This window comes from Akebia trifoliata, chromosome 14 (assembly GCF_017979445.1).
Source record: "Akebia trifoliata isolate Shusen 1 chromosome 14, ASM1797944v1, whole genome shotgun sequence".
Taxonomy (NCBI): domain Eukaryota; kingdom Viridiplantae; phylum Streptophyta; class Magnoliopsida; order Ranunculales; family Lardizabalaceae; genus Akebia; species Akebia trifoliata.
The window spans coordinates 27,616,589-27,640,963 of NC_141388.1; the positions used below are offsets into that span (position 1 = coordinate 27,616,589).

The window sequence follows — 24,375 nt, forward strand, 5'->3', positions numbered from 1 at the left end:
AGGGGAACACTAAAAAGAAGTGTATTGAGGTAGTGAGAGCGTATATGAACACTCTTGAATTAGCAGAAGACATAGCTTTGGACATGATTGAATAGAAGAACATGATTTGTTCAGCCGATCCCAAACTTTTGTGATAAGGCTTTGATGAGGATTTTTTATCTCATTTTCATTGGTCAAAATCAAATAATTCAACTTGCTAGTATGCAGCCAACTTGAACCCTCTTCACATATTTCGAAAGGTGGTATTTTGGATGTAAATTTGCACCGACTCTGCTTATATATATACATGTTTGTGTTGTAGTTAGAGTGAGCTTAGTTCTGAATGACCGGCTTGTCCTACACAGATTGGTCTAAGATGGAGGACGGAAAAGGAAGTTATATCTGGGAAAGGTGACCAGATTTCTTTATAATCATACTTCTGCTTTATTTTATAACTCCTTCTGTGGTGTGCAACCACCGAGGATCATGTCTTTGTGACCCCATGTTCTATCTTTGCCTTGCTGTTTATGATACATTCTGAATTTAGTTTTCTTATTACAAATGTTTGTTAAAGCATGTGGATTCCTAGTCAAAGAGGTATAGTATTGAAAAACTGGATGGAATTGAACTTGTTTCATTGAAGCATGTAGGGGCCAAAAATAATCTTTATTCTTCTTGCAAACTCAATTCTTTATAATTGAAAAGTACACAATGGAAACAGTAAAAAAATGTTAAAATTGTTTATGATCAAAAGCTTATCCCAACATATATATATATATTGGCTAGGTTCGCCAGCCAACGATATAGCCAACGTGTTTTGTCCTATATGGGTGAAGTTTCGGAATGGGTTGATTTTTGGTCAGGAGATGAGATCATCCTCACCAAAAATCAGCCCATTCCGTAACTTCTAACCCTAGTTTATAGACGTTGGATAAAACGTTAGATTTTGATCCTAGTCCTATATATATATTTGTTTGTTTTTATTTTTGGTTGTCTATTTTAGTTAGTCTATGATGGAGATATTCCTACAAATATTTTGATCAGTGTGGAAACTAAAAAAGAATTTTTGTGGAAATGTTGTGGAAACAATGGATGTAAGTAGAAAATTTTCATTGATTCTATAGGAATGGTAAAACGGACTTGAAAACACACTCATAAATAAACAAATTACAATAATCAACTACTTGGAGTGTGGAAATGAAGATCAATAGGGTTCCTTTATGCATTGGCAGTTTGGCACAAGTATTTGAGAGCCCAAAAACGAAGAAAAACTATATACCTCATGGAAATGAGAATAATAATGTCATTTTAACTTCAAACGCCTTAATATGCAAATGTACTCTTCAAGCAAAAGATTAGAAATAATCCCCTCAATTTCTTGATCAACCACCCCATTTGGAGTGACTCTAAGCTCCGAAAGGAGATCACACTAAAAGCGAGGACCTAAAAATCGATTATACTTGCAAATGTACCCTTCAAGCAAATGATTGTTTTGCCCTTGGGAGGGATTTTCAGATTGGGATAGTGTTTCTTTAGGTTTTGAGATGTTCCAGATTCAATTTTTTTAAGGAATTCATTAAAGAGGGTTGCTTCAAGTGTTTCTAAGTTTTTCAATGTGGAAAGTTGGTGTGGGCTGATTAGGGTCATTTTTGTCATTTTTGGAAGGTTTATCATTTTTTGTGAAAATGTTTGTTTCATATTGAATTGTTGGTTTCGATGTTTGGAAGTGTTGTTTCCTACGCGTAGCACGATTTTTGAGTGCATTTTGATGTTGGGTATTGTTGTCATTTTTGGCAAGTTTTTTGAATCCACAACAACTAGAGTGACAAGTTGCAAAATTTGGCTAATGCAAAATGGGGTGTCTACAAAATCGACAACTAATCTGATTTTGCAGTTATTCAGGTTTCTTTTGAAGTTGAATTTCAAAATCAAATCGTTCCCAACCCAAATCTTGAACTATTAGACAAAATGTTCATTTTTGGAAGAGAAAGAAGATTAAAATAAAAGATCCTTGAGGGATGAATTTCTGCACTATCCATTTTTGCAAGATTGGGGGACAACTATTTGTTACAACCTTTTTTCCACACCGCCCCAATGCCTTCCACTGTTTCAATGTTTTTTTACAACACCATCAGATGCTATCATTTAAAATATCCCCCACCTACTTTGTGTTATTGAGGCAAAATTGTTTAAAATCGTTGTTTTCTTAAGACTACTCACCCAAGCAGTTCCTTTGTCCATACCTTGATCTGGTCTTTGGGAGCTTTATCACTTAAGTAGGAAAACCAATCATGCCCTTTCTTTAAAGGGGCAGTCCCACCATTCCTTCACATTCTCCACAAGGTCGTGAGCTTTAAGCCACATTCTCACACCAATATTACCAAAACTGCCTTGTTGGCACCGCATTGCACTATCATAAGTGTAGACACCCCATTTTTTCCGGACTGAGCCTGAGACGGTAGAAGGCTTGGCTTGAAGATTTCACACAAAAGAGCTCAAAAGACCACCAGAAGGAATCCAAGGTCCAAGGGAGCATTTCAAACAAGCCCATACCCAGCTTGTCTGTACCTCAGGTATAGACAAGTCCAATTTGGCCTATCCTCACCTTAGGTATGGACAAGACAAATTTGAGATTGTTGTTTACACTTCACCTATGAACAACAGAAATTTTCCCTCTCCTTACCTCACCTACGGACAACACAAAGCCATTGGGGGAAATCACAAGAATTGATGTAGGGTACAACACACAAACGTAAAGTTTATGTTAAAAGTCAGGTTCTAAGGTGAAATCCCAAGAACTAGGAGTAATGAAAATCTCTATGTCTAGCAAAATAGACTAGAAACTTCAATCTAGGTTTGTGATTGATGGAAATCAATCGCAAACACTAAAATTAAGAACCAATAGGGGTTCGTATGCTCAGTAAAAACAAAGAAGAGAAAAAGTCTCTTCTTTTTTATTTTATTAATCAATCTAAGAAAAACTAACTACTGAATTTGTTTATTGGAACTCCTTATATAGATAACTCCCTCATAACAACTTAGAAACCTTCTACAATACTAAAAAGTAATTTCTAATCTATCTGTAGCATTTTACTAACCTTCAAATCTTATTAGAACTCAATTTGGACACAAAAAGGACTTCTAATTATAACCTAAAAAATAAAATAAAATTTTAGAGAATAATATAAACATAAAACAAATTAGAAACTTTATAAAGTTGAAAGAGAAACTAATTAGGAAAAAAAACTTTCTAAAATTGAAACAGAAATTGACTAGGACTACTTAAGCAACTTAAAAATAGAAACTCAATAAAATAAAAATTCCTAAGAGAAGTTAGACTAGGTCTTGAGGGCCGGTCAAAGATTGGATTGAGTTGACTTGGTCAAATTGATTTGACATAGTCAATGTTGATTTCTTTCTTCGATGCATCTTAACTCGATCATAAGCATTGAGAAAATTGTTAGCAAGCCTATCTACATCACTACTTCCAAAGAGAATTCTCTTGAACTTCATTTACTTTTACTCATTTGTCTTTTGATGATCTTGATTGGTAAGACTCAAAAGCATAAGAATGACCATTAAGGAAAAGGGCAGGGAGCGAAACAAGGGTCATTCATTAAGATTTTCTTGGGAATATTGTGGACTTGAGGAAAATTAAACTATTTTTTCCTACAAGGGTCTCCCAAAAAATTTATAAATAGAAACCTATTCCAAAACAAAAGGAAGAGGCAAGTTTGAGTATCAAAATTTTGTTAAAATTCCTTCTTAGAAGCCTCCCCAAAGTATCAAAATTATGTCCATTTCTTTTCCTAACCATCCTAAGAGTCTACAACAAGAAAAAGAAGAAGAAAGAAAGAGAAAAGAAGACCAAGGTGGGGTGATCATCTTATTTTTTGATTTTTGTGCTTAAAGTATCCCCTAACCCCCCTTCTATTTTCCTTCCGCTTTTATTTTTATGCATTTTTAGCTTCTTGCAATGTAATGTAATTTTTTTCCTTTCTTTTTAATGGCATAAGGTTGAAGAGAATAAATCTTCACTATGTGAAGTTATCATCTTTCTAAGTCCATAATAAACTCTTATAGAGTATTTAATATCCATAGTAAGTTATCTCTATTTCCTTTAAGTTTCAGGCACTTCTTTTAAATTCACAGCTTAGTTTCTTTACTTTAATGGTATGAGGAGGAGAGAGTAGACCTTCACCATGTGAAGTAATCTCCCCTTTCTAAGTCCATGAATAAGTTCCTCTTAGAACATAGCATGCAAACACACTTGCACACACCACTCTTCTAGTTTTTCAAAGTGACTAAGAGTCAAAAAAGTGCGTCTCTCTAGACTTACCCTTAAAACTCTTGAGTCCACAAAAAAATAGTCTCTAAAGAATACATTTTAATACATAAGATGAAGTCTCCTAAATGGATTCATCCAACCCATGGATGTATCCCTAGAGCTTAACCAACAAGAAACATACTCCCAAGGGAGTACATATGTATGTAGTTCATGCTTGAGGTTCAAAATGGTGAAATCTAACTAAATTTTACACCAAAACCTCAAGATCACAAAAAATTCCAGCAAACATGTACTTTCTTATATGACTTGCTCATTTGTTAGATTAAGAAGTCGGACTATACTTCTTTTGATTTGTAAATATGAATTATTATCTTTTGAAACTCCAGAAGAGAAAAAAGAAATTGATTTTAACTTCACATTTGACCAATCTTTGGTGGGTTAGACAAGTCTTTAACACCTTTCTTGTCTTACAATCGAACCTCTTTACACTTTACATCTAGGTGAAGACCAGATTTTGAGTCACTATTTGCTAAAAAATCAGATTTCTAAAATCATTTTCATGGTGTCTATTCACACCTTAAGCCCTATGAATGGTGGCAATTCCTAAACCCAAGTAGATGAGGTTTAATGTCTTAAACTCTCAAGCATCACTATAGGTTGGCAACTTCCCATTCAAAGAGTTCAAGGTGTGAATGAACATCATAAAAGATGTTTTTAAAATCTGATTTTTTTTGTAAATAGTGATTCAAATTTTTGTTTTCACCAAGAGGTAAAAGGTAAGGAGGTTCAGTTGTGAGTCAAGGAAGGTGTTAAGCACCTTGTTTCACCCACCAAAGATTGGCCAAATGTGAAGTTAAAACTAATTTTTTATTTTATTTTTATCTTTTAGAGTTTAGAAAGATAGTAGAATGTTTACAAATAAAAAAAAGTATAGTTTGACCTCTTAATCTAGCAAATGGGCTAAATGAGCAAGTCATATAAGAAAGTACATGTTTACTGTAATTTTTTGTGAGCTTGAGGTTTTTTTGGTGTAAATCTAGATTTCATCATTTTGAGCTATATACATATGTATTCTAGGGACTGTTTTTTATGGACTTAGAGTTTAAAGGGTAAGTGTAGAGAGATTCACTCTTTTGACCTATAGTCACTTTGAAAAATTAGAAGAGTGGTGTCTACAAGTGTGCTTGCATGTTATTTTCTGAGAGGAACTTCTTCATAGACTTAGAAAAGAGAGATTATTCTACGTGGTGAAGGTTTCCTCCTCATGCCACTAAAGCAAAGAACTAAACTTGGAATTTAAAGTGCTTGAAACCTAAAGGAAATAAAAACAACTTGTTATGAATATTAAGATACTCTCTAGGAGTTTATTATGGACATAGTAAAGAGTTACTCTCTTCAACCTTATGTCATTAAAAAGAAAGGAAAAAAAAACTACATTACAAGAAGCTAAAAGTGTATAAAAGTAAATAATGGAGGAAGATGAAAGGGAGGCTTAAGGGCACTATAAGCGCAAAAATCTAGAAAAAAGGGTGTTCACCCCACCTTGGTCATTTTTTCTCTTTCTTTATTTCTTCTTCTCCTTCGTGTTCTAACTTAGGATGGTTGGGAAAACAAATGAAATAGAATTTTGGTACTTTTTGGGGCTTCTAAAAAGGAATTTTGGTACTCCAAACTTGCCTCTCCTTTGTCTTGGAATAGACCTCTATTTATAGGATTCTTTAGAGAGTCTTGGGGGCAAAAGAGTCCAAATCTCCCCAAATTCACAATATTTCTAGGAAGACCTTAATGAGTGAACCTTGTTGCCCTCCATAAATTTGGGGGCTAAAAGCACATGAAGTTCTAGAAATTCTCTTTGGGGGGTAAAAGTGTCAAGATCCCTTGGTCAAATTATGTTGAACTTGGGAGAAAAGGCTTTGAAATGTGAGAGGGGTGAGGAGTTTTTTGGTCAAATGCCATAAAGCAAGTCTCAACAAAGTAGGGGTATGAAGGTAATTGCTCTCTTGTGGCGACCAAGGTCAAAGATGAGGGAATGGGCATAATTACCTTAAGACCAATTGTAGAGTGTTGAATGATGATGAAGTATGGTTGATTAGGTAAGAAGGCTTGTGGGCCTAAAAGCAAGAGAGGTTAGTGGGGTGAAAAGTAGAATGGACTAGGGTAAAAAAAAAAATGAAAGGCTTGACAAAATTATCTTGGAAACAAAGTTAAAGGGCTAGGTGAGGTTAAAAGCCTTTTGGTCCCAAAAGAAAGAAGGGTTAGTGGGGTGAAACCTAAAAAAATGGTCCCCCTTCCCCCCCCTCAATGGTTTTGTATTCTTTGTTGGTGAAACAAGGGTAGGGAAAATTTTCAGTTGTCCATAAGTGAGATGTAGACAGGCAAAATTTTAGAATGTCCGTACCTAAGGTGAGGACAGGCCAAAATTTAGTTTGTCTATACATGAGGTACAGATTGGGGGTTTCTGGGCCAATTGGAAAGGCCTATGGAATTTAGTCTTCCTTCTTGTGGGCCTCTTTTGCGTGAGATATTTAAGCCAAGCCCTTGTCCGTATGATTTCTTGAGTTCTCGGGCTTGGTTCCGACAAAATGGGGTGTCTACAATGGAAGTTAGCAGAACCTCCCGCTTAAATATTGATTGATTTAACCCATAATGGTGTTGGAGTGAATGCCATCATCCCAAATCAAAAGGGTGTGTAGCAAGGGAGGGACGAGGTTCAAGGATGAGGAGGTCAAGGGGGAGGAACCCATCATTAGCATCTTCCTGCAAAACAAACTTGTTGTGGGGAACACGTTTCTAAAGCCTGAGGAATTTTGATGGAGAGTATAATGTGGAACAACTAGTTTATTATGATGGGTGTCAAAGCATGTTTTGGCAACCGTATCAAATAGATCTCTCCTTAGTTTTCTGTTATGAGAAGGGTATCATTGTCCTTTCGCATAGTGCACGGCCTTACGCCTTAACTGATTTCAATTAGAAGGGAATAAGTGCATGGTCGGGTATCCTATCCGATATAAGGGTACTCTTCAACTATTTCAGTTTTATTAAGCTAAATATTATTGGTATTTTTTTTTTTATTATTAGTAAATATTATTGGTATTTTTAGTAAATTATATATAGATATCTGAATAGTACAACATGCTATTACATGTTTAGGTTAAAAACAATAAGAATTTGTTTCAAAAAATATTAAATAACAACTCTAGGATGATTAAGGAGCAGCCTACAGTTATCCAGCTGTACATGGTACTATTGTAGGTATTATGTGTTGTGACTAATAACATTCAAGACATATTAAATGTGTACATATCCTTCCTGCCAACTCTTATCATAGTTTTTTTTTCTTGTCGTACTTTCTTGATTTTATTTTCAGCTCTTTTTGTTCATTGAACTCTCAATGAACCTTCGGTAAAACCCGTAATGGTAACAAGATATGAGTTAACCACACTCTTGTTCAACAGGACAGTTCATATGCGGCAGCAAACAATGCTATGAAAAAGACGGCTTAGCAAGTTATGAGGCAAGTGTTTGTCCCTATTAACTCGTTATTGATTTGTGCAAGATTTTTTAATGTGTTTGTTTTTTTGTTTTCTAGGGTTTGGTATCTGAAAATTTTACCCAAAATTTAATTGGTACATTCTGAAACATTACATTTTAAATACTAAAAAGTGCATTTTATTCATAACATTTCAAGTGATTAAAGAAAGTAAGAATTAGATAGAAATGTTCAGAAACATTTTGAAACAAATGTTGCAATTTTTTTTTTCTATTGCAATCCACGGACCTAATTGCAATGAAAGCTCATTTTTCATATGAGTTTATTCTGAGAGTACTATTGTTCATCGTAATACTTTCTTCATAGGTATCATTCACAGAACTATACAAGTACTATTCATATCTAAACATGAAGATTTATTTGATGGTCAAGAATTTGAAACTACAATGAGAAAGGGGGACTGGTCCTACCAATAGAGAATGTGTCATTCATCCTTTCTAGCTATAAAACTACTATTTTCACATGCTGATGCAGGATAGCGAGGACAAATCCTAGAATGATGGATTTGAGATCAAATTAAATTACCAAAGGCAACATGAATTATGATCCAACACTGAATCCACCATAAATCAAAATAAAAAGTCTAGAAAATGATTAAAAAGCGAATTCAATGCTGGTCACAATCCTAAAGTACCCAACCTCAATTAATGATCGAGGGTACTGTAAAATACCAAAATTTTATTTATAGTTAGCTTTTAGTGACCAATGTTTTGGTCAATTGGATCATGGATAGACCTGACCCTAGTTATAAAGTTTCAATTCTTTTTTGTTTTAGCTTTTGGTTAAATAACATTTTGAAAGGGGTGTCTAGATGGGTTGGCTTTTCTGGTTGTCAAAAGGAGGCGCTTCCATCAGCATTTTTGGGTTTGCCAATTGGAGCAGAGTATAGAAATTAGTCTATTTGGGATTCGGTGATCAAGCGTATGGAGAAACGTTTGAGCTCTTGGAAAAGTTAATATTTATCGAACGGTGGCAAGCTCATGTTGATCAAAAGCACATTGTCTTGTATTCCAGTCTACCATCAGTCATTGTTTTCAATTCCAAGGAGTGTAGAGGATAAACTAAACAAGATTGTGAGGGATTTTTTGTGGAATGATAGAAATGGGGGTAAGAAGATTCACCTTGTGAATTGGAAGTTGATCTGCGAACCGAAAAAGTTTGGGGTTCTCGTGATAAGGGGCTTTAGGATTGCGAATAAGGCTTTATTAGGAAAGTGGTTGTGGAGGTACGGAGTCGAGAATTCTAGTTTGTGGAAACGGGTCATCAGAGCTAAGTATGGGAAGAACTATTATGGGTGGGAGAGCAAGGATGTCAAATCCTCGTATGGGTGTAGCATCTGGAAAGGTTATGATGAAGATGGGGCCTGAATTTAGGATGCGAGTGAAGTTCAAGATAGGGAAGGGTGAGAGGATTAGGTTTTGGGGGGATTGGTGGTGCGGAAACTCGCTTCTTTGTCTTCAATTCCCTCGTCTTAACAACCTTTCGTAAAAAAAGAGGTTGCCATGTGTTACATTCTTGAACCTTGAAGGAAACAAACTTGTGTGGGATTTGGGATTCAGGGGGGCTTTTAATGATTGGGAGTTTTAGGACTTGATTGGCCTTACTACTCAACTTGATGAGGGTCAATGGGACTGCACGAGGAGGAGTGGACTCGTTAAAAGGAAGATCTTCTCTGTCAAATCCTTCGCCTTAGAATTGGTAAATATATCTAGCTCTCACATCTCTTTCCTGGTTGATTTCATATGGGGTGCCAAGACCCTTCCAAGGTTTGATTCTTCACCTGCTTAACGGCACTCAATAGACTTCCCACGCTTGACCATTTAATTCATAGAGGATTTGTGACTCCAAACTTTTCTTTCTTTGCAATGAATCGGGGGAATCAGTGGACTACATCTTCTTACATTGTAGTTTTACTTCAACCATTTGGGCCCACTTTTTCAATCTTTTTAAAGTGAGTTGGGTCTACCCTATTTTGATATCTTCTCTCTTTCTATGTTGGGATCTTAACTTGTTTTTGGGGAGAACTAAACCTTATGGAAGCTCTTACCTTTCACAATTACTTGGGCATTATGGTTGGAGAGGAATAGGAGAATTTTCAAAGACGAGACGATGTCGTGTCATAAGCTTGTGATTACCATTCTTGGGTAGTGGTTTTTTTGGACTAAGATAGCTTCTGATTTTGAAGGGGTGATTTTCTAAGACTTTGTATTTAGATGGGATTTGTTGGCTGGTTCTTAGTTTTGGTTGGTCACCTTGATTGACCCTTTGTATCTTCTTCTTTTGCTCACTAAAGTTTATACTTATAAAAAAAAATAGCATTTTGAAAATATAAAAAAAATTTGATCAAAGAATTAACTTGGGTCTCTATACCAAAATGTCAAGAGGAATTTTGGGGTAGGTTTTTTGTTAGTTTGGCCATCTCATTGGAGATGCGCTAGAGTTTCTAAAAGCCTTGGAGAATGTTCCCAAGATTTTCTCTATCACTCCCCAAAATCCTATCACGTATTCCCATGATTAAGTGTTAGAATCTCGAGGTGTGAGATATTTCCCATACAGTTATAAACACTTGTAACTCAATATTTTCATATAGTAATATCATATATTGTAGTGGAAGCATGACTAAATACAATAAATAAACCAAAACAAGAGGTTGGGATCTATGAATGGGACATTTGTTACGGAAGTGGTTGTGGAGATTTTGAGTGGAAATGATGGGTTGTGGCGAAAAGTTATAGCGGCAAAATATGGGGAGGAGCCTTGTGGTTGAGAAAGTGAGGAGGCTAAGAATTCTTATGGTTGCGGCATTTGGAAAGGAATCCTTAAGATTCTCTCTCAATTCAAAAGGAGGGTGACCTTTAAGGTTGGAAAGAGGGATAAAGTAAGGTTTTTGGAAGATTCGTGGTGTGGAATGGGCTTGTTGAAGGAAAAGTTCCAGATGGTGTATGCCATTTGAAGAAAGATGAATATGCCTATTTGCTAGTTTTCAGGCGGGGGAACTAGGGAGTATAGGCCGAGATTTGGGGTTGAGGAGGTCATTGAATGATTGGGACATTCATGAGGTCTTGGAATTGTTGGTTTATCTTGATAGTACACCAACAAGAGCGTTTGAAGAGGACTCGAGAGTTTGGAGCACTAATAGTAAATGTTTGTTCTCGGTGAGGGACTTCTATATCATCTAAATATGGGTGGAGATCATTCTTTTCTCACATTGTAGTTTGGGGTCCAAAGGTGTCTTCTAAAGTAGCTTTCTTCATTTCGACAACAATCAAATAAGGAATTCTTACACTAGACAAGTTGAAGAGAAGGGGTTTTTGCAGTCCAAATTTTTTTTGCATGTGTTTTTTTCATGGGGAGTCAGCTAATCAATCATCTACTAGCTCATTGTACAGTGGCTGAGGAGGTGTGGGTCCCTTTTCTGTCTCTTTTCAGGGAGGAGTGTTGTTTACCAGTTACAGTAGGGTATTTTTGAGGAGTGGCTTCAACTGGATTCAAGTCTTCGCCTTTCTAAAAGACTGATTTGGAGTCTCACCTTTTTGCGATTATTTAGGGTATTTGGAAGAAAAGAAATACTAGAATCTTTGAGGGGAAGGTGCATTTCAGCCAATAAATCTTCATTACAATTCTCGGGTTCTTGTTCTACTGGTGTAAAATCTTCAAAGAATTCAAAGGGGTATTCTTCGAGGATTTCCTTGTTTGTTGGGACATGATTTATAATCTGTTGGGGTCTTAGTTTGTTTTTCTTTCTCTTCGTTGTGTTTGTTTTCTAGTTAGGTCATCTGGACCTTTCCGTTTATGCTTTTGTAATTCCCTTTTATCTATAAAACATAGTTTTATCTCACAACTTCCTTTATTTAACTATAAACTACCAGATATACTAACTTGCTCTTTCAACATAAACCAATCTACTGACACTCACAACATGCAAACCTATTGATCTCAAAACCTAAATTTGATTATCGATTGTTGAAACTGAGATGATTGGCAGGGTGAGTAACATAGGAGTTACCTAGCAAGAAACATATATTTCTAAATCATAGTCCCAATATGCATATTAATCACACTAAAAGTAGTTTTAAAAATATGCTGGTTTAATAATATCAACTACAAAAGCTATCAAATTAACATACTGAAATAACTTAAATAATTTAACAGAAATACTATAAATATAAACATTCGTAAATCATATCGACATCCACATAATATACAATCAATGATAGTGTTAGAATAGACGTTGAGGATCACGACTGATGTGAAAATCTCAGTCAAGATACGTGTATTCTCCAATACTTCACCAATGTGAACCCCACCATTAGTTTCTAATTTTGTAGCTAGCAAGGCAAACCAATAGGGGGTAACTATTTATCTGGCTCAAGTTAGCTGTTTAACCAGTGCAATAGTGAAACATGCCTCTATAATGTGGGTCAAATCCATTCAAGTGTTCAACTACTCTAAGACTACTAATGATCATTGGCTAGCTAGTTTCATCTATACCCATCAAGCGTGCGTGCGAACCTCAAGTAACTCTAGTCTTACACAGACATTATCTTTACATCTTATTTTCTATTAAAGATACAAAGGAATTTCCTAGATTAATGTTGTGACATCGTGTTCTTATGCATCTCATACTACATAAGAAATCAAACATCCCAATAGTTATCCTAGAATAAAGGGTCGCTCCTAAAGTGACACAGCAAGTTATTCTTTATAGGCATTCATAATCTCTTTAATAGATCACTAAAATAATATATAATTAAGTTTTCTATTTTTTAAAATATTAAACTTTGTTTTTTTTTTTTAAACATTAAGCTTTTCTCTTTTTCAAAATATGAAACTCTTCTTTTTTTTCAAAACACAAATCAACTGAAAAGTAACACTCAATATGAGTATGAATACCTAGTCTTTCTGAGAAATACCATCTCTTCATAACAATCATCATCGCGATCATGCGAGCTAAATCTAATGTACATTGGGTATTCATACACCATACACAAAAAAATTGAGAACCAAGTTCTCAGTACAGCAATCACACCTCCAATGTTACTTTAAAATATACAATCATGATCTTTCTTGAAAAATCTTTTTTTTATCAGTCTAAACCTTGAAATTTCTTTTACAAAATTAATAAAACCATTCTTGAAATCACAATAAAATTTTCGAGCATCAAATATTCAATTTTTCATAAAACAATCTCCTGCCCAATTAATTGAAATCATAGAAAAAGAATCTCTTGTCCATGGTTAGTATAATATTTAGGGGTAGTTTAGTAACTTTAGTTTGTCTTTTATTTAAGTTTATTAGGGTTGGAAGATTTTCTTTTTGATAGGTATGCTAGACCTTGAAACCACAACCTCTTAAGTTGTTTTAAAATATGTCAAATCAACTGAGTTATTAGGGTTGGAAAATAGGAGAGAAATTTACGAAATTAGGTTATTTATTTGATATGTTAGTTTGATTAGGATTCTTAGATTTATTTTCTTTATATATAGATTGTATTAGGATTTTTTTAACAAACAATGATGAGTAAAATAGAGTTTGAGTTTTGATTTTCCTAACAATGAGTGTGGGGTGAGGCCATTTTGGAGTGAGGCCAATATAACATTCTTTTCTTCTAATCATTATTTGTTTTTTCTCTTTTAACTTTCTTGACTTCTTGATTCTTGATTCTTAAAACCTACAAACTCAACCCTTAATCATTTCCCCTTTCCTTTAACCTTTATCCAACCTTAACCAAAATATCGTAATTTTCAAAACTCTACATTTTACATCTCAATAGCCAATTGAGATTTTGGAAACCTTTTTCCTATTGTCGTTCAAATCCTTAACCTAATTCCAAATCAGATCCCCTAACCACCTTATATTTCATCTTTTTCCCCTCATCGTCTTGCATCAAATTTGGTTCAAGGGCTTAGGATTAAGCTACACAAATTAGCAGACCTCATTGAGGGGAGATGGACTCAACAAAAATGTTCTTAGAGGAGCCTTAAAATATGTTGTCAAACTTACGTGAAACACGCCACTTTTGGGCATACTTTCATTGTGTTCGTGACCATATTATATAGGAAAGCAAAGAGCACAGACAACGACGCAAAAAAATGGTACGAAGAACTTAGACAACAAGATTTTAATTTTATGTTTTTTGGGTTTATTTTGATGTTTTATTTACCCATGGTCTTAGTATAATATTTAGGAGCAGTTTATTAACTTTAATTTGTCTTTTATTAAGTTTATTAGGGTTGAAAAATTAAAAAAGAGAGAGTTACGAAATTAGGTTATTTATTTGATATTTTAATTTGATTAGGATTCTTGGATTTATTTTCTTTGTATGGATTGTCTTCGGGTTTTTTTTTTTTTAACGAACAATGATGAATAAAATGGAGTTTGAGTTTTGATCTTCCCAACAATAAGTGTGGTGAGGCCATTTTGAAGTGAGTCCAATATAACATTCTTTTCTTCCAATCTTTTTTTTTTTTCTCTTTAAGTTTCTTGACTTCTTGATTCTTGAAACCTACAAACCTCAACCTTTAATCCTTTCCCCTTTTCTTTGATTCTTGAAAATATTGTAATTTACAATACTTGGCATTTTACATCTCAATAGTCAATTGGGATTTTGGAAACCCTTTTCCTATTGCCGTCCAAATCCTTAATCCAATTCCAAATCCCCTAACCACTCCATATTTCATCCCTTTCCCTCACTGTCTTGCATCAAATCTAGTATCATAGCATATGTAAGTAAGGTGTACGCCTTACCTGAGGCGTAGCTCAGGCATGCACCTCCCTCTCATCTTGAAAAACCTGCCATGTCTTACCTATACTAAGGTGTTGATGTTGCGCCTTGCCTTGAGGTGCGCCTCGGCGCACACCTTGATAACACTATCCTAAATAACCCAAAAGTAACTAAAATCTAAAAACATAACCAATCTAAAATAATCCCGAATGATAAAAAAAATCTAGACACAAATAAGTGGAAACTTAAATAATTACAAAATTTTCATTGGAACCATTGACCTGATTTGCGTTCCTCATTACCCTAGTTCTTGTTAAAACACCATCAATACACATCCAAATCATTCTAGCAAAATAGTGATAAATAACTATAAATCATCTGTTATTAAATAAGTATTTTCCTAGAATTGAATGCGACTATTGTTTGCCAGTGTGGGCTGCTTTTCTGATCTTTCTTTTCACCTGAAAAAATGGGTTGCTCATCATACTATTATATTGAATTTGAAATTTGGAAAGAGTGACAACAAAAATAGTTGAATGATTCATTTAGGAATAAAAAAAAATAGGAACGGAAGAATCACATGATCCTACTCACCGTGACTTTATACAACAGAATTATGATTTGTTTTCCTTGGAAATTGCTATTGTACAAGGTCTTAAAAACATTTTTTAATGATCAGATTGCAAATTAGGAAAAAAGGGTCTCTACATGTCCTATGTTTTCAGACCACCTTTTATTCTATATTGTTAATTTAAATCTGTAATGTATCATAACTTGCCTACTTTCTGCAAGCATTCCATTTCATATCCCTACATCGGTTTTGCAGGTGAACTTTTCTTATGTTGAAGCCGGAGAAAACAAACAGGCCCTCGTGAAATTGGTAGTTTGCAAGAGGTTAGTTGGTACTTATCAAGGCTGCAGCCGTTATTATTGTAGTAGTTTCTACTGTCACTTTCATTGAATGAAAAGTGAAGTTGGACCAAGCCCAACCTCTTTAGGGATTGTGTTACTCAAGCCCTCATTCTTACATTGCTCTGCATCTTCACTGGAGAGACTGAAATCATGTATTTAACCTTCTGATTGCATCTTATCGCCATGCTGTTGGCCTAGGAATAGCAGGTTCATTTTGAAATCTGAATTTTATGCATTATTCCAACTAATCCAACCGGTAATAGATCCCATAAAATGGTATCGTAATAGAGTTATCTGATCCCCAATATCAATTTGAATAAATGACTGAATTGTAAAAGATGTTAGATGGGTATGGTAGAGAATTCTAGTTATGGGAGAGAAAATGAAACTCTCTTATATGCATGCACACGCACGAAGAAAGATTCATGTTAGAAGGTGGTGAAGTTTTACACTGTTTGGCCAACCTGATATTAGATAGAGCGACTGAAAAAATTGATAAGAGAAAAGAGAATTAACAATAAAAACTAAGAAAAGATGGTGTCAGTGCCTCATTAACTTTGGACTACATCCTATGTACAATGTTTTGATTCATGTTAGGTGGTAACAAAGTTTTTTACTTTGGGTGCGGGTCTGTTGTATAGATGGAGTAAGAGACAAAACGAATAGAGTTAACCAAAATGAAAAATAAAACTAAGGAAAGGTTGTTGTTAATACCCCAATGGCTGTTAACTAGCCTATAAACAATGTTATCTTTATAAATAAAGATATGCGTTACAAAAGAAAATAAGAGTGTTGGTACTATCCTTTGTACCAAAAAAATTCAGCATATGGAAAATGGGAGCATACTATAATTTTCAAGCATTCAACAACTTCTTGGCATATATCAATCAATACGAATTGCATGGCGTTTGAAGTCAAACTAATCTGGTGGAATTTGTTCAATTTTTTATTTTTTGAATTAAAGAACCAAGTGTAAGCACAAAATTCTTTTAAAAATCACTGAGATTCAATAAAATTTGAATAATTCAGTGGATTATGGTTGTGGGTACTAAAATTGGTATTTGCTTTTGTCCTTCCTCCCTCCTCCCTATAGTTAATGATGAACTAGAAATCTTCCTCCTTTCATCAGTGGGGACTTGTAAACTCTCTGACGATTGAGTTAGATGAAATTTGGGTTGTCTTTGTTCAAAGTGGATAGATTGCATACCTTTGACATGTTGGTCCCCTTTTTATAGATTTGGTGCCCCTTGGTACTAGCTTTGTAACTCTTATCACTATCATGCTTGCTAGAGTTGTCATGTTGGATGAATGCATGTTAAAATCCTAATCAACTGGCCTACCTTTGGTTAGCTGACATGGGTGGATAAGGGACCCATGCTTCTCAAATATTGGTTTTGGTTAATCGATGTAATGGGTCACCTAATATGTCAGCCATCTGTCCTGTCAAGAGGGTGATTGAGATGGGATCTCCTAACCATTTTGTCAAGATGCATGGTCGAGTGGGTTAACTGTTGTGTCAAGCAATAAAGGCAGTCCCATCTTGTTCGTCATTATTCTTGCTCTGGGATACCATGCTCATTTGTAAGGCTCTCGAGGGGATCTTTAGTGACAGGAGTATGTAAAACTTCTTTTGTCAGGAATGGATTTTTCTTGCTTCCACAATGGAGAATTTTGAAATGGGGAATGCAATTTTTGTTCAAAGTTAGGTAATTTTAAAGTATGATTGCTAAAAAGGAGAAATTATTGATGCAGGAACGTGGGGGAAGAAGGCGAAAAAATGGGTGGTTAGGGGATCTGATTTGGGATTTGATATTGGGTTAAGGATTTGGACAACAATAGAAAAAGGGTTCCCAAAATCTCAATTGGCTATTGAGATGTAAAATGCTAAGTTTTGTAAATTATGATATTTTTGTTGGGGTTGGATAAGGGTTAAAGGAAAGGGAAAAGGATTAAGGGTTGAGGTTTGTAGGTTTCAAGAATCAAGAATAACAAAAAAAAGATTAAAAGAAAAAAAAAATGTTATCTTGGACTCTCCAAAATGGCCTCACACCACACCCATTGTTGGGAAGATCAAATCTCAAGCCCTATTTTTATTCATCATTCTTCATTATAAAAAAATAAAAATAAAAACCCTAATACTATCTATAGATAAAGAAAATATATCCAAGAATCCTAATCAAACTAAAATTCCAAATAAATAACCTAATTTTGTAGCTTTCTCTTTCCTAATTTTTCAACCTTAATAAACTTAAATAAAAGACAAATTAAAGTTACTAAACTGCCCCCAAATATTATATTAAAATCATGGACAAATAAAACATCAAAATAAATCCAAAAAACATAAAATTAAAGTCCTAAAACAAAAAAGTAAATAAAAATTAAAATCTACTCTTCAAGCTTTGATGTCCCCATCAATTCTCCCCAACTGAGAAGATTTTGCTATTGGCCAAATAAAATTGTTGTAATTCCCTAGCAAATGTAATCTCTATAGTCCATTTGCAATATGATCCTGGCTTGCTTCTCAATCAATGCATCCTCTACGCTCCAATAGATATCATCAAACCAAATAAATAACCGTTGGATTCTTATTTTCTTGCAAGAACTAAAGCTGACACTCTGAAAATGCTCCAATCATAATATACTTCATTGGTTTATCCAAAATATTATCTACGTTTTTCTTTTCCATGGGATAAAACTTGTGTAAGCGGTAAAGGATGTAGCGACTCACCAATTTCCTTTTCCAATTGTTCAAATTTTCTAGGCATAGATTCTTCTTCAAAATCCAATAGTGATGTCTCACACTCGTCGGTCTCACTCACTTAAATCAGGTTCATAAATTGCTTCCTCGATTTCTTCATCACTCACCTCAAGTTTAGGTACATGGACTTTGATCACATGTGTTTTATTCGCCCAATTTGAACACTCTGGTTTATAATGTCAACGACAATTGCTCATATTGCATAAGTTCTATTGTTTGAGTTCTTCATACCATTGTTCATGTTGTTTGTGCTTTTCACTTTCCTATATAATACAATTGCGGACATAGTGGAAATATGCTCGAGAGTGGCATGTTCAACATAAATTTGACAACATATTTGTCAGCTCCTCTGAAAACATCTCCGTTGAATACATATTTTCCCAACGTGATCTGCTAATTTTTTGTTCCCTAAACCTTGCTCTGATACCAAATTTGATGCATGACCGTGGGGGAAAAAAGGGAAATAAGAGTGGTTAGGGGGATCTGATTTGGGATTTGGAATTGGATTATGGATTTGGGCAATAATAGAAAAAGGGTTTCCAAACTCTCAACTGGCTATTGAGATGTAAGCTGCAAAATTTTTTAAATTATGATATTTTGATTGGGGTTGGATAAGGGTTAAAGGAAAGGGGAAAGGATTAAGAGTTGAGTTTTGTAGGTTTCAATAAACTAGAAAAAAGAATCAAGAAAAAAACAAGATTAAAACAAAACAAAATATGTTATCTTGGACTCACTCCAAAATAGCCTTACACCACACCCATTGTTGGGAAGATCAAAGCTCTGTTTTATTCATTATTCTTTGTTAAAAAAAAAAAAACCTAATACAATCTATACATAAAGAAAATAAATACAAGAATCTTAATCTAACTAAACTTCTAAATAAATAACCTAATTTCGTAACTTTCTCTCATAATTTTCCAACCCTAATAAACTTAAATAAAATACAAACTAAAGTTACTAAACTGCCCCCAAATATAATAATAAGACCATGAGCCAATAAAACATCAAAATAAGTCTAAAAATCATAAAATTAAAGCCCTAAAATAGAAAACTAAATAAAAACTACTATCTACTCTTCAAGCTTTGATGTCCACATCAGTTATATTCGGGAAGTTTAATACGTTATTGTGGAAGGTAGGAAATACAATTGACGTTTCAAGAAATATTACGAATTCGAAGTTAGAAATGCAATGTCAAATTCACTCATTTATTTGATATACTAACTTTGAGTACCAAAAATGGCATTAATGGGGTCATAAATGTTGAATTCATAGGTTGCAACAAGTAGAAGATGTTTTAGAGAAGAGGAGAAGAAGAAAATGAAGGAAACAAGAAGATGGTGGAAAAGAATATGGAACTTAGTTGGTTCAACCTCCTATCACCTTATATTTATATTAAATGGGTTAGAAACCCAAATTACAACCTGTGCAGGTCCACATGACCAAAGTCAACTAAATGAAGCAAAAAAAAAAAAAAAATGCAACTCAATCGGAGCTCATATTCAATCGATTGGTATGAAATATCCGATTGATAAGATATTAGTTCCAACACTCCCTCTCAAGCTGATGCAAATATATCTATCATGCCTGGTTTGGCTATCAACACATGCAAGCACTCTTTATGGGCTACTCAATTCAAAACATCTACAACCTGCTCCTGGTTAGGAATTGTTGGGTGAAAATCTCAGGGGTTTCCAGATTTAGAGAAAGTAGCAAGATGGGAAAGTTCCTTGAGTTTCCTGGATAAAGAGGATTTGGCTCTTGGAATCGTTGTCATTGGCATGTAAATTACCACTAGAGAAATTGTAATGGCCCAAATCTATGCTGGAAGGTAGGATCAACCTAGCATTAAGTGATCAAAACGAAAATGGAAGATTCATCGGGTTCAAAACTGTAACAGACAAACAAATATAAAAAACCTTATGATTAATGTCTTAAAGAACAGAGGGGGGGCAAAAAGAAGAAAACCACAAGATCAATACTTTGATACCATGCAAACCTTAGGGTTTGGTGATTGGAGATGAAAATAGATGAGAGGGGAGAAGAATGTGGGAAGTGTAGAGAGAACATTATCTTGTATTTTTAGATTATAACTAAATATAGTTGTTTAATGGAATGTAGTGCTTTTAGAGGGCAACGAGAGTCAATCCTTCTTTTCGTTACGGGAAAGCGGTACATCACAGAAGAATCTCGTTCTTTTCGGCTTTCGATACTCTAGCGCTAGTAGCAGTAGCAGTTCCAGCTGGTTTTTAGTCCTTCGGACCCTCACTTTGTTTTGCGGAAATGGAAGATGTTGAAGGAAGCAAAGTTAGGCGTGCAGAACTCTATCCTATTATCTCTCCCATGAACCCTACTGTGAATTCCAAATCTCCAATTGCTGAGCCTGGATCCCTGGTTTCCTTATAGAATGGTGGAACCGAACCGAGGGACTCTACTGATGGAGTAGCTAAAGTTGATGTCACGAAGACCTTAAGGGCATCTGAAATTACATAAATGCCCATTACATGGTATATACATGAATACTCCCATATATTAATATGACATTCTCTAACGCAATTTTTATGGGATTTATGGTAGGCGACTTAGCAGAATCAATTGATTTTTTCTTCTTCGTGGTAGATTAATATAATATTGTATTTGCTTTGGTCTGGTGCATTGGTGAATGTATATTTGTGGATGCACTGACATCTTATCTTTTGTATGGCATTCTTCCCAAAGATGTGCAGAGAAACTTGTATACAAAAAGCAGAAAGATAAGGAGCAATCAGAAAAGAGAGAGAAAGAGAAACCCAAAAGGAAAAGGTAACAAATGCAGTTTTTCCCACTTCTAATATATTTTAATCCATTGCTCAGGAAAGCAAACTCTACCGATGAATATTTCTGATATGTGATAGAACTGACTTTAAGCCTACTTCTAGGGAAAAAGCTCAAACCGATAGTGATATGGATGATGAATATGGCAGGAGTAATGAGAGAAGGAAAAAAGGTCTTTTTTCTGCCCTTGTTATTATCACTATCACTTTTCCTATTATTATGTTGTTGCACATTTGCACTCTTTAGATGAAAGTATTTGTAGCATATTGTATAATCCCAAAACACTTTTACGAACTACAAATCTCTTGAACTCATTATCTACTAATCTAGTATGTGAACAAGTGCTTGTTTTCCTCGTGGGAAATTGATTGGAAGTCCTAATCTACCCACAATTCTTATTTTGGATCTTGGACTTCCAAGGAAATTAGTTAATTAATCCGTATAGGCTATAGTTCAATGGTTGGGGAAAAAATCCGTTGTCATTAATGATGATTAGGAGCTTCTCTTGGAATGTCAAGGGACTTAACGATTTGGTGGAACATGTGATAGTTCAATCGATTATCATTCCAAAAAACGGTTTGTTGGGGCTCTTCAGGAATCAAAGTTGGAAGAGGTGAATGATTTGACAATTGTAGAGTTGTGGAGTCTGGCCAATAAGGGATGATATTACTTGTCTGCTTTTGTCTTGCCTAAGGGGATAATTGTCATTTGGGTTGAAAAAGGTTATTGAAGTGGAGGAAGACCTTGGGGAATTTTTTAGTGTCTATTCTATGCAAGTGTGTCAGTTGCAAGGGGATTCCCTATGGACGTTCTCAAGGATATATAACAGAGAACAATTTTGAGAGAGTTGGATGATAGTTGAATATACTAGGATCGATCATGGTGCCTTTGTGGGGAAGAAGAAAGGGGGATCCTGTGTAACTAGCAACATGGTGACATTTTTTGTAAAACGTAGTAGCTTGGTCGACATTCCTTTGGGAGTGAATTCATTCTCGTGGTTTAATAACCAAGACAATCCCATTCGCTATAGACTAGTAGATTCCTTGTCCCATTTGACCAGGATGGGCATTTCAGTGCTATTTGTCAATCGATAGTGCCTAATCCAATTTTGGATCACTGCCCCATTATGTTGGAAACAAGAAAGGTAAAATTCTACTCCATTCCCTTTTGATTCGAAAATGTGATTACAATACCAAAATTAAATTTTTAGGAGTTAATCCATGGGTGGTGGAATGAGGTGTCCTTTCAGAGTCTCCCAAGTGTTGCTTTCAAGCAGAAACTAGACGTCCTCAAAGGAAACCTGAAAGTTTGGAATAAGACGACATTTGGAAGAGTTGAAGTTAAAAAGCAAAATGTGTTGTAACAAATTGAAATATTGAAAAAAAAAATACAGAGGAACAAAGGACACTTCAACCTAAAAAAAGATGGGAATATATTTAATATGGAGGCACAATACCATAAATTGGTGGTTATGGAGGAGATCAAATGGAGACAAAAATCTAGAATAAAATGGCAGAAGGGGATGGAAACTCAATTTCTCCCTACATAGCTAAAATCATCATAGAATAAATTTCATTTCCAAATTGAAAATCAATAGTGTGTAGCTTGAGGATGAGGACTCCATTAGGCATGGTGTGTGGTGGATTTCTACAGGAAATTGTATTCGAAGGAGTATAGTATTTACTCCACCTTGGACCGACTAGAATTCAAAGGCATATCTCTTAATTAGCAATTTTTGTTACAAAGGCCATTCGAAGTGGATGAAGTGTTGCAAACTATTAGTTGATTGAGTAGTGATAAAGCTCTAATGTTGAATAGCTTCTTATTGCCTTTCTTAAAAGCATGTTGGGATGACGACTTCATGGCAATCATCCAAGACTTCTCCAACAAATACTTCCTAGACTACTGATCCAGTTGCACCTTTGTTGCCTTGATTCCTGAGAAGGTGGAGTCTCCATTAAGTTTTGTTAGTCACATTGCTTTCTTAAAAGAAATCCTTATAATTTGACTAGTATGTTGATCACAATACCACTCCACAAGCATACTTCCACTTTAGCCAGTCAACTTTAATTCTGTAAATAAATCTTTCTCAATCTCCATCGTTATGGATAATGAAACAGAACAATTTTAGAAGAGAAAAATCAAGTCTCATAATGAGAGCTTAGCATATATTTATAACCAATAATAAGGGAATGGACATAAATGCCCTTACAAAGAAATAATATAAATAAACTAATATTAGTCAAACTAGAACTAACTATTCTAATATTTCCAATACTCCCCCTCAAGCTGGGGCAAATATATCAACTAGACCCGGCTTAGCAAGATAAGAGTTAGTAACGGAAGGTCCAACAGATTTCGTAAGCATATCGTCCAGTTGATCTGAAGAAGAAACAAAAATTGTCTCAAGTGCACCAGATCAAACTTTCTCCCTTTGAAAGCGAACATCAACCTCGATGTGCTTAGTTCTTTCGTGAAGGACTAAGTCAGATGCAAGCATGATAGCAGACTTGTTATCACAAAACAACGATAAGGAACTAACAGTAGAAAATCTCAACTTTGTTAACAAAGATCTAAGCCAAAGAAGCTCACATGTACCAAGAGTTATAGCACGATACTTAGCTTCAACAGAAGAATGAGAAACCACTCTGTTTCTTACTTTTCCACGAGATAAGATTACCACCGCAAAAAGTACAGAAATCATATGTAGATCTCCTATTTGTAAGAGAACCCTCATAATCAGCATTAGTGAAATAGGATAAATGTGATTGAGCAGTAGATAAATAAAATAGGCCTAAACCAAGATGAAACTTCAAGTAGCGAAGGATACGATACATGGCATCAAAATGAGAGGTATACAGAGCATGTATAAATTGACTGACTGCATTAACCGTGAACGTCAAATCCGGTCTAATGCTAGTCAGATAAATCAAATGGCCTATGAGTCTCTAGTCAGATGAAGGATCAGATAAATGTTCCCCAGATTTGGCATAAAGATGATTCTGATCCATTGGGGAAGAGGTAGGGCGACAACCAAACGTGCCAATGTCCTGAAGAAGATCCAATGTGTATCTGCGTTGAGATAACAAAATACCACGGCATGAGCAAGCTACCTCTATCCCCAAAAAGTACTTGAGGGAACCTAAGTTCTTAACCTCAAAAGCACTACCCAAATCTTAATCCTATTAATCCATTGTGCATCATCTTTAGTTACTATAATATCATCCACATAAATCAATACAATAGTACAATGGCCATCCACTCCTTGACGAACAAAACAGGTATGATTTGAATGGCATCTAGAGAATTCCATAGATAGAATTACCTCAGAGAAACATTGGAACTAGGCTC

At 35.0% G+C, this 24,375-nt stretch overlaps 1 protein-coding gene across 4 annotated transcripts in view; it reads left to right on the top strand.

Annotated features, from left to right (window-relative positions):
- LOC147386653 (folate-sensitive fragile site protein) overlaps positions 1–24,375 on the top strand; it is a 58,410-nt gene that overhangs the window by 28,928 nt on the left and 5,107 nt on the right. For 2 of the 4 annotated variants that reach the window (XM_086422547.1, XM_086422545.1), the window contains 5 exons: positions 345–390; positions 7,723–7,781; positions 15,368–15,435; positions 20,929–21,012; positions 21,129–21,196. In XM_086422547.1, coding sequence (XP_086278673.1) covers positions 345–390; positions 7,723–7,781; positions 15,368–15,435; positions 20,929–21,012; positions 21,129–21,196 — 325 coding nt within the window. The remainder of the gene's footprint in view (positions 1–344; positions 391–7,722; positions 7,782–15,367; positions 15,436–20,928; positions 21,013–21,128; positions 21,197–24,375) is intronic. The other 2 variants (XM_086422546.1, XM_086422548.1) reach the window with 2 other exon arrangements.